Source organism: Asterias amurensis, chromosome 10, assembly GCF_032118995.1.
Source record: "Asterias amurensis chromosome 10, ASM3211899v1".
Classification (NCBI taxonomy): Eukaryota; Metazoa; Echinodermata; class Asteroidea; order Forcipulatida; family Asteriidae; genus Asterias; species Asterias amurensis.
The window spans coordinates 14,119,178-14,136,075 of record NC_092657.1 but is presented as its reverse complement, the minus strand read 5'-3'; the positions used below and the strand labels follow the sequence as shown (position 1 = coordinate 14,136,075).

At 38.4% G+C, this 16,898-nt stretch overlaps 1 protein-coding gene across 1 annotated transcript; it reads left to right on the top strand.

Annotated features, from left to right (window-relative positions):
* Window positions 1-10,405: 10,405 nt before the first annotated feature.
* On the top strand, window positions 10,406-16,103 carry LOC139942708 (monocarboxylate transporter 12-like). Its single transcript, XM_071939508.1, has 3 exons — window positions 10,406-10,580; window positions 13,605-14,444; window positions 15,801-16,103. Exons 1-3 carry the CDS (start codon window positions 10,406-10,408, stop codon window positions 15,938-15,940), a joined length of 1,155 nt encoding a protein of 384 aa, XP_071795609.1. The 3' UTR covers window positions 15,941-16,103.
* Window positions 16,104-16,898: the final 795 nt, after the last annotated feature.

Here is a 16,898-nt window from a genome sequence, read left to right as displayed (position 1 = left end):
GGAGAAAATGTGTTACCACATACCATTGCAAATGGATAAAGTTATTCTAACCAATTATAGTTAACACAAATTTCTTACCGAACAATGTTAATTTTCGCTTTATGTACCGAGTATCATCATCATCGGTTAGCATCATGCATTTCTGCATCAGCTGCCTGACTTGTGAGATGCTTCCAAATAGACCGGTCTTGAGCTGCCACTTCTGCCTCCTCCACAGACCACCCAGTGCCCAGTCTGGAGAGGTCCCTCTGGATTACATTTGTCCATGATGTCCTAGGGCGCCCTCGTCTGCGTTTCCCATGGGTTGGTGACCAGTTGTAGAGTTGTTTAGTGATGCGATTTGTACCCATTCGTTGGGTATGCAATAAATAAATTATTAGGCAGGAGTGAAATGGATGGTAATGGGAAGTTATTTATTAGCAGTGTTTTTGTCCAGTCCAAAGTATAGGACTGTCTGGAGTTTGTGAATCCGGTGTGATTATTTATGATTGCGGTGTGTGTCATCTGGAAGTGCCATCCGACATGTTAAGATCCTGACATAAATATATCCCGACGACGACGTCCTAAACGAAAATAGGGCGACATATCGAGATAACCAAAAAGTAGGCTGTCGTCTTCCTGTGATAATGTTTATCGGGATGACGACATCCTAAAACTATGATTTCGTCTTGCTGTGATAATTATCTCGGGATGACGACATACAAAACTAGGATTTCGTCTTCCTGTGATAATTTATCTCGGGATGACGACATCTTACATCTATGATGTCGTCTTGCTGTGATAATTTATCTCGGGATGACGACATCAACAAAACTTGGATTTCGTCTCCACGTGATGATTTATCTCGGGATGACGAAATCCTAAAACTAGGATGTCGTCTTGCTGTGATTACTCATATCGGGATGATGACATCAACAAACTAGGATTTCGTCTTCCTGTGATGATTTATCTCTGGATGACGACATCTTAAAAGTAGGATGTCGTCTTCCTCCCAACAACACGCCTGACATGATTACCTGATGCGATCCAATGTCTTGTAGAATTACCGAAAACCAAAGTGGCGTCACTCATTCAACTATATACAATGGGTAGACGACATCAAAATTGAGGATGTCGACAACCCGAGATAAGTTATCACAGGAAGACGTCATTTTGTTCTGTGGATGTCGACATCCCGATATAACTATCTCGGTATGTCGACTTATTTTCGTTTAGGATGTCGTCATCCGGAGAAAATTATGTACGGATCTCAAGATGTCGGATGGCACTTCCAGAGGTCCATACCCTTGCAAATGTTCGAACAATTATATATATATCATTGTGTGGTCCAAAAATTACTAACTGTAAATAATGTAAAATGTTGGCTGAATAATGAATTTAGTGTTATATAATGAAATATGTAAATACTTATTTATTAATACATCTACACTTGGCGCCTCAACGAGTCGAGGACCCCAAAACTAGAGTTTTGACATCGCATGGAAAAACCACAGCCGTAGTTTACGTGACCGAGGTCCACGTTAACCCGAATCTAAAGGTATCTAATACACAGCTTTCAGTTATCTGAACCAGTTGCGCGCCTTCAGCGTCGTAACAAACATTTTCCCTTAAATAATATCCAGGTATTCGAGCATCTCTCAAATATTACTTAAAGAACAATTTGTGTATGCAGTGAGCAGTGATAAACAGTCAATATAAATTGATTTATTTTCACTTAAACTGCTAGATTATCTATTTAATGCAACATACTGGCCCATGAAGTCAGTAAACGAATTGAAAGAATTGTCTTTTTTTTCGTTTATGTTTTATGCTTAGTTTTTATTGAGTGCAATTATCTATTTAAATATGTAAAAAGTAACCTGCAGTTTGTTAAATTAATTTCAATTCGATATTCTCACTAGGAAGGTTTAGCTGCACGTCACGCGAGCAAAAACGTGAGATCATTTTTTTTTGTGTAAGAAATTTCTTATTTCAAGCATCGTGAATTTCCCACTTTACACCACAGGCAAGTATTCATAGACGCCTTACGTTCCCAGGGGTGATCGATCCCACCGCGCCATTTATTCCTAGCATGCCTTGCTCGATCATAACCCCTGGAAATGGCAAGTTTAAATGTGCTATATGCTACCACATTTCTTATGCAATGCCCCCCCCCCCCCACCCATGACCATACTATTTTACCTGGTTTAAAGTCACCTGGAAGTGTTCTTTTTTTCTTCAAACTAAAGCTTTTGTCACTTAAATATGTGTTGTGATGAATAAACAATTAACTACGGTTTACACAAATTAGTTTCCTTGTTATTTACAAATTTGAAAAAGACCGACCCGAGAGGGCGCTGTTCGTGACGTCAATAGAGGCGCGATAAAACGCATGGAGTGCCAACACAAGATATTGACGCCTGGCGCAAGCTACAAACATGCCCTCAAAGTTTAAACAATACCTGATTTACGTTAGGCAAATGCTCATTTAGGTTCGTTACGTCTATCAGGTACCTTCTTCGACCATCCCATTAGTTGTAAACAATTGTTGGGGCGGCGTAATGTTTTAGACAATGAACTTTTCTCTTCAAATGTGCAGTGTATTCCGGATTTTTGAAGCACGACGGCTTCTGTAGTTGTTTTGCTGTATCCAGCAGCACTACACCTGGTCGACATTGCCGGAAAAATGAAAAAAAAAAATATATCGAAACGTACGAACTCACGACTAGACTTGAATGTAGTTGCACGTACGTGTGTTCGATGTTCGATCGAGGCAAAGTCTTCCTCGATTGACGTCACAAAAGGGGTAGGCGGAGTCACCCCCGCACAACTTTATTATTTGTTTTAAACATATACATCGTCAAAAACAATTACCAACACAAAAATTGTTTAGTTGAGAAACATTTATCCTAATGTTTGAAGAATGAAAAACTATATTTCCAGGTGACTTTAATAGACAAATTGCCTGCTTCATAGGCAAGCCGGTCACACGTACCCCCGAATGGTGATTATTAATCCGTACATGCATGTCCCCATGGAACTGAGTTGAAATATACAATAACCAGGCCTACTATTCAAATAGCACAGAGTGTCTTCTGCCAGACGAGGTTCTCATTTGCAATAGCCTACAGACAACCCCACCCACAAAGGGTTCACAATTGACCCGGGTTAAACATCGGAGGAACTAATTGAAACCAAGTTGAAATGGCAAATAACACTTGTATTAATATATAAGTATCAGTGCTAGACAAAGGTTTTGCTGTATATTACGAACCACCTTACGAACCACCTGAAACCAAGTTTAAATAACTATTAACACTATTCCCAATAGTATAAAGTATCAGCCGCCAGACAAAAGTGTTACTGCACTGAGCCCCCCCCCCCCCCACACACACCTTGGTTTCCGGCTCTCGACACTTTTGATAATTGTCGAAGACCAGTATTATGACGTGGTGTATCTCAACATATCCGCAAAACAAAAAAACCTGTGAACCTTTGAAATCAATTGGTCGTCGAAGTTACGAGATACTAATGATAAAGGAAGAAAACACCCCCTTGTAACAAGGAGGAAATTGATGCTTAAGCATTTAAGAAGACACATTTTGAAGAAGGTTGTTCTCTTTAAAGAAAAATGTACTTAATTGGCTTAATCTCCAGAAGACGATCAGAGCATACTGATCGAAACGTCGAGTTAACCCAACGGTTCTTTTCAGAACCACCCCAACTCATTTAGAGATTGTTATTACATGGTGTTACCGCAAACTCTTCTATATCTTATCTCCACCATGCAAAGTTTCAAATCCTACTTAATTGGCTTAATTTAATTTTGTAATTATGTTTGATTAGATTATAACACATATATTCTTGAAAGACTATGAACATGTAATCATCCAAGGAAAACAAAAATAGATATGAATAAAATGATTGTAAAGATCAGTACAACTGCACCAATAATATAAGCTAGAAAACTTTAAGTGTGGTTTAAAGGCACTGGACGCTATTGGTAATTGTCAAAAAGCGGTCATCTCACTCGGTGTACCTTAAAATATGCACAAAATAACAAACCTGTGAACATTTGAGCTCAATTGGTCGTTGAAGTTCCGAGATAAAGATTAAAGAAAAAACACCCTTGTCAAACGAAGTTGTGTGCTCTGCAAAATTCAATTCCAAAGTCTCCAAATCAAATTCGGCAAAAGTTATTTTTTTCTCAAAAACTAAGTTAATTCAGAGGGGGCCGTTCTTACAATGTATTAGAGAGGTTTCGTAGAGTCACCGATACTCTTACGTGAACGGATACGTCATAATACGTCATCACTTGTTGAGGTCCATGTGACGTATAACCGTTGTACACAAGTTAGAATAGTCGCTAAAAACGGGAGTCTGTCGCCATACACGTAAGTAAACAACGAGTATATTTTGTTCATGTCTTTGTAGTTCATTGGTGCAGCCATTTGGTTAATAGCGTCCTCTTGAGCCTTAAGTTGAGGGTATACGTTAGATTTCTGCGAAACAAAGTTACACAGCTCACTTGACGCGAACGCGAACGCGTACGGTTCGATATCTGTATGCGTATTAATATCCGCGACTCTGCGAAACCTCTCTAATGTATTATCAACAACGCTCCATTCCGTGTTACAGGGAAGTTTTTATGCCAGCACTTTTTTGGGGTAATTACCAATAGTGTCCACTGTCATTATTAGCATCAGGGGAACCACCTGAAATGGCCAAAAACACTATTCCAAAAACAAATTATCTGCCGCCACACAAGCTGCATCGGGCCCGCCAGACACCCCTCACCACCACTAAGGTTAAACATCGGATGAACCACTTAAAACCAAGTTGAAATTACCAGCAACACTTTCACTGGACACTAAAAGTCATTATTATTATTATTACTCAAAATAGTTATCAGCATAAACCTTCTTTGGTAACGAGTATGGGGAAGATGTTGGTAGTATAAAACCCTTTCAGAAACAGCTCCCTAGAAGTAACGATATTTTTTTAGAAAGTGGCAATTTCTCATTACAATGAATTACTTTAATTCGATTTCGAGATCTCAGAATAAGATTTTGAGGGCTAGAAATCAAGCATCTGAAGTCACACAACTTTTGCAAAAAAAAAGTTTCTTTATTCAATAGTTCTCACGCAACTTCGACGACCAATTGAGCTCAAATGCCCATAGGTTTGTTACTTTAAAATGCATATGTCGGTTTACACTAAGTGAGAAGACTGATTCAATTCAATTCAATTCAATTCAATTCAATTCAATGATCTTTGATAATTACCAGTATTGTCAATGTATTTAACAGAAGTATCAGCCGCCAGATAACAGTTTGCCTGTATAAGGCCCGCCACCCCCCCCCCCCCCCTCCCTCCCCCGGGGTAAACGTCGGAGGAACCACCTGAAACCAAGTTGAAATAACCAAACATTTTGTAATTTGCCTGTTTATTGTAAGACTTTTCGTAAATGTTTATATATTTTGACGCAACGTGCCATAACATACAATACGGTAACAGCTTACCCAGTCCATTAACGAACGACGTGATAGATTACAGGCTCTTTATTGTTGGCGAGGTTCAAGCAATTTTAGTGCTAGGATCATAAACCTATTCATGTCAGTATACATATGTTGAGGCTCAGGCTAATGACAATGGCCATCAGCTTTCTTTTCAAGGCAAGTGAATAATAAGTATAAGTTATATATTAAAGATGCTTTGACAAATTTTTGGCCGATTTGACCTGGTATTTTGATGGGGGTCGAGAAAGTTACAAGCTTTCATTTGAGCCGTTGCTCAAAAAAGTCCGCCAATTATTAGTAGCAGTGAATTTAAGTGCTCCAAATTAGTTTTTGTCGGGATCCCGACAATGTTTCACGTGACCAATTATTATGTGTTTTTTAAGAAACGTCTTAAATTTTTCTCATGGTTCCTGACCATTCCTGACCATTAAAAGTCAAACTTAAACCTCGATTTTTTAATGTTTGGGGCAAAAAATCTGGCATAGCATCTTTAACTGGCATTTTAATGAATATCAAATGTAAATTCTCTCTCGGTTGTTTGATCAACAACAGCCATAATTATATGATCTGTTGAGTAAATTTACATAAATTGGTCTAAAATATGCAAATAAAACAGTCATCCGGTGTGGTCTCACAAACAAACATAATATATACAAACATAGAATTATACGAATATTAAGCATTGTTATTACAACAAATACGTGTACAACACATTATAACAATGATTGGATAAATTGACACTTAGCTGACAAACTTGGAATTATGAGAGACTTGCATCTCCGGGACGGAAGGTCTTGAACGCACCAGTATGTAGCTTGTAGTGAATGACGGCTGGTATAGACCAAGGAATGAACGCAAAGTGCACTCGAGGGTCGCTTCGGATCGCCTGTTTGTTTACAACGTAAAGCATTGCCGTGTAGTGTAGGTGTAATGTGGGGCCGCTGAATTGTTTGGTTCATTGCTGGGGCTGTTAATTATTTGGGGTTGGGTACATTGGAGTGCTGCCTAACGTGCTGATGTGTTTTCTCTAGGTAATGGATAACGCTTTAAAGGTAGTGGACACTATTGGTAGTTACTCAAAATAATTATTAGCATAAAACCTTACTTGGTGACGAGCAATAGGGAGAGGTTGATGGTATACCACTTAATCTTCGATCTTGTCTTTGTACCGCAAAATTAAAGTCTCTTCTCAAAACTTATCTTATGTCACAGGTTTTCAATGACTAATTTTGTTGTGTCTGTTTTTCTTTGTGTTGTGTTTTTTGTTTTGTTTTGTTTTGGTTTACTGCGCCTTGAACACCCAGCAGGGTGGATATGTGCGCATTACAAGTCTTATTATTATTGTTATTATTATTATTATAAAACATTGTGAGAAACAGCTACCTCTGAAGTGCCATAGTTTTCGAGAAAGAAGTAATTTTCCACGAATTTGATTTCGAGACCTCAGGTTTAGAACTTGAGGTCTGGAAATCAACCATCTAAACGCACACAACTTCGTGTGACAAGGGTGTTTTCTTATTATTTTCACAGGTTAGTTATGTTATGCATATGTTGAGATGCACCAACTGTAAGGGCTTTTCTTTGACAATTACCAATACTGTCCACTGCCTTTAACACAAAAAAGCAACTGTGTATTGGTACGGCGCATCCAGTTGGCTGTAGTGTTTGTTACAACGTAAAGTAGTGCCGTGTAGTGTAGGTGTAGTGTCGTGTTATTATTAGGCTTCATGAACGTTGCTGCAACCACATAATCTTCACCTACAAGTTATTCACGTTATTTAGGGTCATTTTAAGATGGTTTCTGGCTGTTTTGAACGCGTTTTGATCTCTTCAGTTGATACTTTTCGAGATGGTGGTCTTCATGGTTGGATTGCCGTATTGGGTTTATTTACAAGCAGGCTAGCTTGGAATGTTTTGGTAAAATGCCTAGGTATGATGTTACCCACCCTACAGGAACAGTTCGTCACTTCGACTTGGTTAATTGGCTGGATGGTTGCCTTTGTAGATGCGGGGGTCGAAGGATCTGGTAAGTTTAACATGGTTACTGATGGTACGGCAAGGGTAGGCCGGGATAAGGTTTTATGCCTATAATTATTTGGAGTTATTTTCAATAGTGTTCACTGCGTTTAAACATGAACAAGGTCACAAATCAAAGTGTCATATCCTTTGAAGCAATACAAACATTAAACAACATTTGAAAAACAATCGAAGAAACTCAGACATTAACGACAACATAACGGAAAACGCTTTTTTTTTTTTCTTTTATGTTTTTAACAATTTGTTTGCCACTCTGATCTACCTACAAAAATTAAGTTTTTACTAAATTTAACAGTGCTCCTATAAATGAATAAAAACATCATGGTACAACTGAAATTGCAGATTGTTTTCGTCTTTTCTGACTAGGTTTGTATTATTTGTTTTTATTTTTTTTTCCTATAAAGCCGTTATACACTTTCGGTAAAAATTTCACCATAACCATAAAATAACAAGCCTTTGAACATTTGTGCTCAATCGGTCATCGAAGTTGCAAGGAAATGATGTAAGAAAAAACACCCTTGGACGAATTTGTGTGCTTTCACATACTTTCTTCTAGCTAGAAGTATTTTATTATTTTATTGAGAAATTACCTCTTTCTCAAAAACTAAGTTACTTCAGAGGGAGTAATTTACCGCAAAGTGTTATACTATCAACAGCTCTCCAATGCTCGTTACCAAGTCAGTTTTTTAGTTAACATTTGTTTTGAGTAACTACCAAACATGTACATTCCATTTAACGTTGGGGCAAGGTAGTTACAACGAATTGTGCTAGGTAAGATGTATTTGTATGATTTAGCAATGTCGTTACACCTGGCGGCACACACACCGTACGTTTGCTGTTTGATACCTTTCACGCACTAGCTGATCAGACCATCACACGATAAAAGCCTATAGAAATGTTGACAATGAATTGTAGCACAAAAGTTGAACTCCCAAATCCATTTGAACAAAATATTACAAAAGCCCCATACTCGACAACGAGAAAAAAATACTTTAGTCTGGTTTTTGATTTCGAGGATCAAGGTTTCGCAAATCATTTGTACTGTATTGATTAAACAGTAGGGGCCTCTCACTCAAAATAATCTGACAACAAAACATATAAATCTGTTTTTCACTCCACTCGACTGGTTAGAAGGCAATGAAAATAAATTCCAAACAACTTGCCAAATATCTAAGTCGCGCTGGGGTTCTGGCCTCATACACTGTGTTTTACTCAACTTTTGATAATCAATGGTCCATCGAGTAACCTGTCATTTGTAGGCCAACTCCCCATAGCTCGTTACCAGGTTACCAGGCTAACAATTGTTCTGAGAACAATAGTGTCCACTGCTTTTAAATCAGAAGATAATAAATAATAATATATATGACTTTTGGATCAACATTGATTTCAAGGTGCTTTTTATAGCGACGCAAAAACAACCTTTATCCAACATTATATATACGTCAACAACATTACGTTGAAGCAGGTTACAATACTGGTGTTGGACCAACATTAAATTTAGGTGTTTAATGTCGCCGTTGCAAAAACAAAATTCATCCAACATTGTTAATACTTCAAAACATGACATTAAAACAATAAACAACGTTAGGACCAAACTGATTGCTGGACCTACGATGAATTAAGGTTGTTGAAGATACTGGACACTATTGGTGAATGCTAAAGACCAGTCTCCTCACTGGGTGTATCTCAACATATGCATAACACAACAAACATGTGAACATTTGAGCTCAAATTGGTCGTACAAGTTGCGAGATGAAAATGAATTAACGAACATTCCAAAAATGTCTGCTTAATATTGTTAACCTCTGTGAAGCGCCTCGGGACCCTTTGGGGTTGTTAAGGGCGCTATATAAAAGCCGTTTATTATTATAGATTTTCTCGGTCAAATTCGGCAAATGAGCAGTCAATTTCATTTCCATGCGTTCGAATTAAAGCTGTTTTGCCTCTCCGGTTGTTACTGCGTTTCAAATTCAGAATTCGGCTATTCAATTTCCTTTTGAGTCGAGTCAAATTCCTTTAGCATTCAATTTAGCGTAGCGTAATTCTTTTTCGTGACACACACGCCTCAAGAAGCGTCTGCGGATTTGAATGCTGCTTTGATCAATTGTTAAATTGAATGATTATTTTGTTAAATCAAATGACGCAACAATACATTTGACTAATCATGAAACGAAATCGAATTACCCTTTTGAGTAGCATTCGATTTCGCGCGAAATAGAATATTCTGGTGGTTAAATTGGCTGCTCATTTTCCGAAATTGACCGAGAAAACCTATATTATTTTTAATTCCATTGTCACGAAGTTGTGTGCTTCCACATGGTTTGTTTCGAGGCCCCAACATCTAATTTTAAGGTCTCGAAATCAATTTCGTTAAAACATTACTTCTTTCTCGAAAATTATGTCACTTATTAGAGGGAGCCGTTTCTCACAATTGTTTATACTACCAATATCTCCTCATTACTCGTTACCAAGTAAGGTTTTTTTGCTAATACTATTTTTTTTTTTTTATTTTGAGTAATTACCAATGGTGTCCAACGTCGTTTATATCACGCAGCAAGACAACATTCATCCAGCATTGTAAATATGTGTAATTTTTGTGCTGAAACAATACAATACTGGAGTTGGATCAACATTAAATGTGTGTGTTTAATATCGCGACGCATAAACAACCTTTATCAAATATGGTAAATACTTAAAAACATTTGACTGAAACAGCAAATTAAGTAACCAGATTATTGTTGGATCAACAGTTATAATTGTTTGTTATTATCGCGACGCAAAACAAACTTTGTCTATAATTTATTTATTTTTATTTTTTTTTCTGTGGTGCCCTAGGCACCATTGAGCGAGGATAAACCTCAGCCGCCCGAATGCGATACACAACCAGTCCCCTGACTGACTCTAAAAAGAATAGCACACTGCATTCTCACCCACAAACAAAGCGCCTGTACACCCTACGCAGCCCCACTTACACACCGCTATTCCACACACCGCTATCGCCCACAATCCTAACCCGTGACCCGACGGCTCACGGTCTAGGATTGGGTGAGACAGCGGTGTATGGAATATAGCGATGTGTGGGACTGTGGAAACGTGCGTTTGTGTGCTTCCTTGGGTGAGGTCGTGGTGTGCTGTTTAAAGGCAGTGTACACCATTGGTAAATGTCAAAGACTAGCCTTTACAGTTTATCTCAACATATGCATACAATAACTAACCTGTAAAATTTGAGCTCAATCGGTCGTCAAAGTCCCGAGATAATAATGAAAGAAGAAAACACCCTTGTCACACGAAGTTGATGAGGTCTCGAAATTAAATTCGTGGACAATTCCTTCTTTTTAGAAAACTATGGCACTTCAGAGGGACCTGTTTCTTACAATGTTTTATACCATCAGTCTCTCCCAATGACTTGTCACAAAGAAAGGTTTTATGCTTATAATTATTTTGAGTAATTACCAATAGTGTCCACTGCCTTTAAAGACAGTCGGGGACAGGAGTTCCATTGGATTCGGCCATCGCATTCGTGCGGCTGTGGTTATGTACATGTTTACCTTTATTAAAGTAAGCAAACTATTACACAGCCTTGATCAAGGCTACCCCAGGCACAGTTCCTGTACATTATTTACATTTAAAGGGACACACCGGCTCATCGTTTACGCAATTAAGGGGTGTATAATCATAAATATTGTTGTTATATATGGTTGCTGTACACAAAATATCATCAAACTATCAAGTGTGTAGCAAATAATGAAAACAAGCGGTAAAAGGCCAGCGTATACGTGTTTCCAGCCGTTGCAACTGTCAAATATTTGTGACATTGTCGCACAATGTTGCAAGTAGACTGGTTATTTTTTTATAGCAACGTTTTACTTTGACGTAGCATAAGGATCCAGTCTATCCATGTTCTAAAAGCCAACAGCATAAATATACGGAACAGGCAAATCCTTCGACGAAGGAGGTAGACCTTCGTGCTTCGACGTACATCCAAAGATCGTCACGAATAACACAAAGAAGTTAACCCAAAACAAGATGGGACAGTGACAAGTCAATAAAACATTCCTGGCCCCAATAAACTAGGCCTACTACCGCAGAGCCATGATGCAGTTTGGAATGCGATCGAGGCGTTTGGAATGCGATCGACGTGTCAGGACACGATTGCATAATTGACGTACTCCCTCCCTGCTCCTGCCACTCCATCTCCGAGTTTTTACAAAAATGTGGCTGCCGTGGCCTCCCCAAAACACGTACGGAAAAACAAAAACGCACGGTGGGTTGTGACCGAGGCTTAAACGTAGCTGGTATCTTGGAAAGGAAACGTAGCTGTTCGTATGGAACGTAAGTGTAGCTTGACTTGGGGTTGAAAACGTGCGTGTTAAAATTATAGCGTAACTCGAAGGAAAGTAAGCGTAGCTCGGTAGCTGCGTAGCTTGGAACGTAACCAAGTAATACCTCAACAATCTTAAACATAACACTTCATTCACAGAATTAAAACAATGATTTTTATTTTTTGACAAAACTGAGGGAGTTGTTTTATTATTATTTTTGTGTTCAACCTTTTATACAAAACTCTTATTCACCTGTTCTTTTTACGATCGGGGGCTCCGTTTTTGTTTTCATAAAACATTAAGCTACTCACACAATAACACTGTCATAAAACATTAGGCTACTCACACAATAACACTGTCAATGTACAAAATGCAGTAGTCCTACGTTTTGACATCATCAATCTTTTTTTAATTACCTGAAAACTCTTAACAAAATTAAATTAGGAGCCATGAAAGCACAACATAGCATTACAATGGAACGTTGCGATCATAAGAAATAACGGAATCGACACGAGGTGTACCGACTGACAAACCCACGATGACAAACATGTACTTTGATGTCTGCCCCCCCCCCCCCCCCCCCACCTCAGGCTCACGGCGAGACCCGCAAGCTGGGAGTTCATAGCGCCCGGGATTACACCTCCAGCCCCCGACGAGACACGGTATGTGCGGTACGTGATATGCCCCAAGGCTTACGTTCCGATTGCTACCATGCCGAGGCGCTGTAAAACACGCTTCCGTTATTGCACGAACCCTTTGAGTGAAAATCTTACTTCCCCGTCTTTTATATAATAATTTACAGTTTTTACCCGTAATCTGTATAAGTTGTCTCTTTTGTCAAATATTCATGAATAATTGTAACCAAATAATAGACAATTTGGTTTATTAATTTATTTTTAATTTATTAGTATACGGCTGGAAGTAAACTGAAGGTCACGTGGGTTAACCGAACCAAACAAAATGGATAATCCACGTGACATTTTTTTTTTCTTCTTTCTTTTTTATGCGTTAAAACGCAAAATTTGATGTTTTTTTTTTTTTTTTTTTTTTGGCAACTATATTCTTCTCCATTCCTGGAAGACATTTAGAATCATGTGTTAGTGTATTTTGTAGCCTAAATAGCCCAACGCAGCCGGTGTGTAGTTTATTCCTTACCACATACAAAGTTTACTCCAAATTTGTATACCAATGTTGAATGTGTACATTTTACCGAGTAATATTGGTTTAATCGGTCAAATTCGGCGAATGGGCAGTCAATTCAATCATGCGTTCTCATTCAAGCTGTTTTGCCTCTCCAGTTGTTAGTGAGTTTCAAATTCAGAATACGAACATTCAATTTAGTTTTGAGTCGAGTTAAGTTCCTTCAGCACACAGTTCAATTTAGCGTATCGTAATTTTGTGACACACACGCCTCAAGGAGCGTCTGCGAATTCGAATGCTGCTTTGTATGAATTGTTAAATTGAATGACGCACAATTATATTTAACTAGTTATAAAACGAAGTCGTTTTACCCTTTTCAGTAGCATCCTATTTCGCGCGAAAGAGAATATCTATGTGATTAAATTGGCAGCTCATTTGCCCACATTTACCGAGAAAAACATATAATAGTTACTGCGTACTGGCATTGCAATAGGTTGCAATTTATTTGTTTGTTTCGTTTTTCAGATTGGTGATTTGTTTTGTAATGCCTGTTATTGTTATTTTCGTACTAAACGATGGTTAAATTGTTTTGTTTTTAATTTTTCAGGACCAGCTTTTGGCATATCATACGTGATAACGAAGCATCTAATTGGAAGCTATTTTAGTAAGTCTATCACAACAGCTTACGGTATGTCGACCCTGGGTAGCTCTTTTACCTTCTTCGTTGTGCCCTTGATACAGCTTTTCCTAGACATCTACGGCTGGAGGGGAACATGGCTACTTCTTGGAGGATGGTTCTTAAATCTCGCTGTCGTTGGAGCTCTGATGAAACCACATGCAGCTAGTGGGAGTCGAGATGGTTACGAGTCAGCTCACACAGACGAGGAGCAATACACAGGGGAAGACAAACTGGCACCAAACAACCGCTTTGGATGTTCTTATTTTATCAGAATCTTCTCATTTACTCGAGATACATTTCAGCTTGGATTGTTCTCATCCATATCGTTCTTGCTGGTTGTACTTAATTATTCCGTTTGGCAATTGTTCTACTCTGCATGGTTAATATACTATGTGCAGTACACTACTATTTCTAAAGGATTCACACTGGAAGACGCGTCGCAATTCATTATCGCTTATGGAGTAGGCAGGACACTTGCTTGCTTCTTGATTGGTCCGTTAGTTCAATCTGTGCAGGCTGTCAGCACACACACATGGCTTGCTGGTGCTCTGCTTTTAGCTGGAGTTTATTATGCTGTCGATCCATGGTTGACGTCTTATTGGCCGATTATGTCAAATTCACTCATGTTTGGATTATCTTATCCAGTGACTTCAATACTTATAGATGTTGTCGTGAAAGAGATATTCGGTAAGGAGCAAATGGGCCATGTATTTGGATGGCTTGGACTTGTGTCCGGTTCGACAAAACTCCTCCTGTTGTATTTTCCCGGTGAGTTTTGTTTTTTCATCGTCTGCAGAGAACAGTAACAACAACTAATTTTCATAGTTTTTGTTGTGTTTTTTTCAAATTGTTTTAACCACATCTTTTGAATGTCAACATAATATAGGTCTTCTCGGCCAATTTCGGAAAAAGTGCAGCCAATTTAACCATCAAGCTATTCTATTTCGCCCGAAATCGAATGCAACTGAAAAGGGTCAATCGATTTATTTTGATGATTAGTCAAATGTAATGTTGCGTCATTCGATTTAACAAAATAATCCTCAATTTAACAATTCATCAAAGCAGCATTCAAATTCACAGTCGCTTCTTGAGGCGCGTGTGTCTCGAAAAAGAATGACAATACACTAAATTGAACATAGTGCTAAAGGAATTTGACTCGACTCAAAACGAACTTGAATGGCCGAATTCTGAATTTGAAACGCAGTAACAACTAGAGAGGCAAAACAGCTTTAATTCGAACGCATGAAAATGAAATTGACTGTTCATTTGTCGAATTTGACCGAGAAAACCTATATTTTGAAAACCATTCGTTCTGTTTTTGAAAACCAACACCATGAAGAGCAATACAATCTTGTTGCAAACAATTATTGTTGATGTTGATCACTTGTCCAAAACCAAAATGGTCCCCAAATGAGCGGATGCGAAACTAATAAAACCGGGTCACTGATAGTTAACATGTTAACTATAATTTTCAAAAGTGACCTTAGTTTTTAAGCTACGGTACTGTTTCAGTTGATATATGTACGTTGCCTACATGTTTACACGTATTGACGTATTGCATTAACATAATCTATTTTGTTAACACTTGGTTATTTGTTTACTGTTTTGTTTCTGCCTAAACTCATGTATTTTGTGTTATTAGTTAATGAAAATTTTTGTTTTCTTTAAACACGTTTAGGCTGCCCACATTTGGTATTGTTTGTTAAAGGAATACGTTGCCTTGGATCGGTCGAGTTGGTCTTTGAAAAGCGTTTGTAACCGTTTGTTACAAAATGCATATGGCAAGAAAGATGTTTTAAAAACAGAATACATTGATCCACACAAATTTGTCTCGAAATTGCGTGGTTTTCATTTAACTTTGCTAACTTGCACTGTCGGCCATTTATGGGAGTCAAAAAGTTGACTCTCATAAATGGTCAACCGTGTTAGTCGACGAGGTAAAAGGAAAACCACGCAATTTCGAGTGATACTTGTGTGAATCATTGTATTTTACTTTTAAATTATCTTTATAATCGTATGCATTTCTAAACAAACGCCTACAAACGCTCTTCAAAGACCAACTCCACCGATCCAAGGCAACGTGTTCATTTAATCATAAAACTTTGGATTGTTTGTGCCCACCAGGATTGATGTATGACCTTACTGGAGACTACACCGTGACTTTCAGTCTAATGGCCGGTGTACAATCACTGACTGTTGTTGCTGCATTGGGTTTGAGCTGGAGGCAGAAACACCATCCCAGTTCATCTGAGGCATCCTCGTGAGGATCTGTAACTCGATTAATCGATTTTAATTATCTTACAATATTTGGGGTAGATTCATGGAGCGTTTGGTATGATTCAACTGCCTTTGGCTGCGACAAAACAAGTTTCAGGGACACGTTGCATTGGGTCGGTTGAGTTGAGTTGGTCTATATTATATTTTTTTAAAGGAACACGTTGCCTTGGATCGGACGAGTTGGTCTATGAAAAGCGTTTGAAACCGTTTGTTATGAAATGCATATGGTTAGAAAGATATTTTCAATGTAGAATATAATGATCCACACAAGTATCGTTCAAAATTGCACGGTTTTCACATAACGTCGCGAACTAACACGGTCGGCCATTTATGGGAGTCAAAGTTTTGACTTCCAAAAATGGCCGACCGTGTTTATCGACGAGGTAAAATGAAAACCACGCAGTTTCGAGGCATATTTGTGTAGACCATTGTATTCTACTTGAACAATATCTTTCTAACCATATCGATCTTATAACGAACGGTTACAGGACGCTTTTGAAAGACCAACTCGACCGATCCAAGGCAACGTGTTCAAATAGGTCGATAAAGTAACTCCTTGGCTGTGTAACGACCTTTATGTCCCTCTAACGTCCTTTTTGCATAAAACAACTTATTTTATTTTGTGACGTGTAATCTCGATTGTTGGTTAAAATGATGCACATTAGTTGGTCAAAATCGTCCGATCATGCGCACTACGATCAAAGAGTTGCCCAAAAGTTGGCCATGATATAAAAACATCACGATATTTTCCAACATGGCGAGTGGAGTATTGGCTGTGACGGCGGGGTGGTCCAGTAGATATAAATCCAATTTGCAGGTTAGTTTTTAACTAAACTATGAAGTTGTGTTTTCTATTCAGTTGTACATAGTTGTGGTAGTTGCAGAGCAAACAACACAGCGACACTACTGTTGGATCAGTTTCAGTTTTATCATGCCATTATGTGC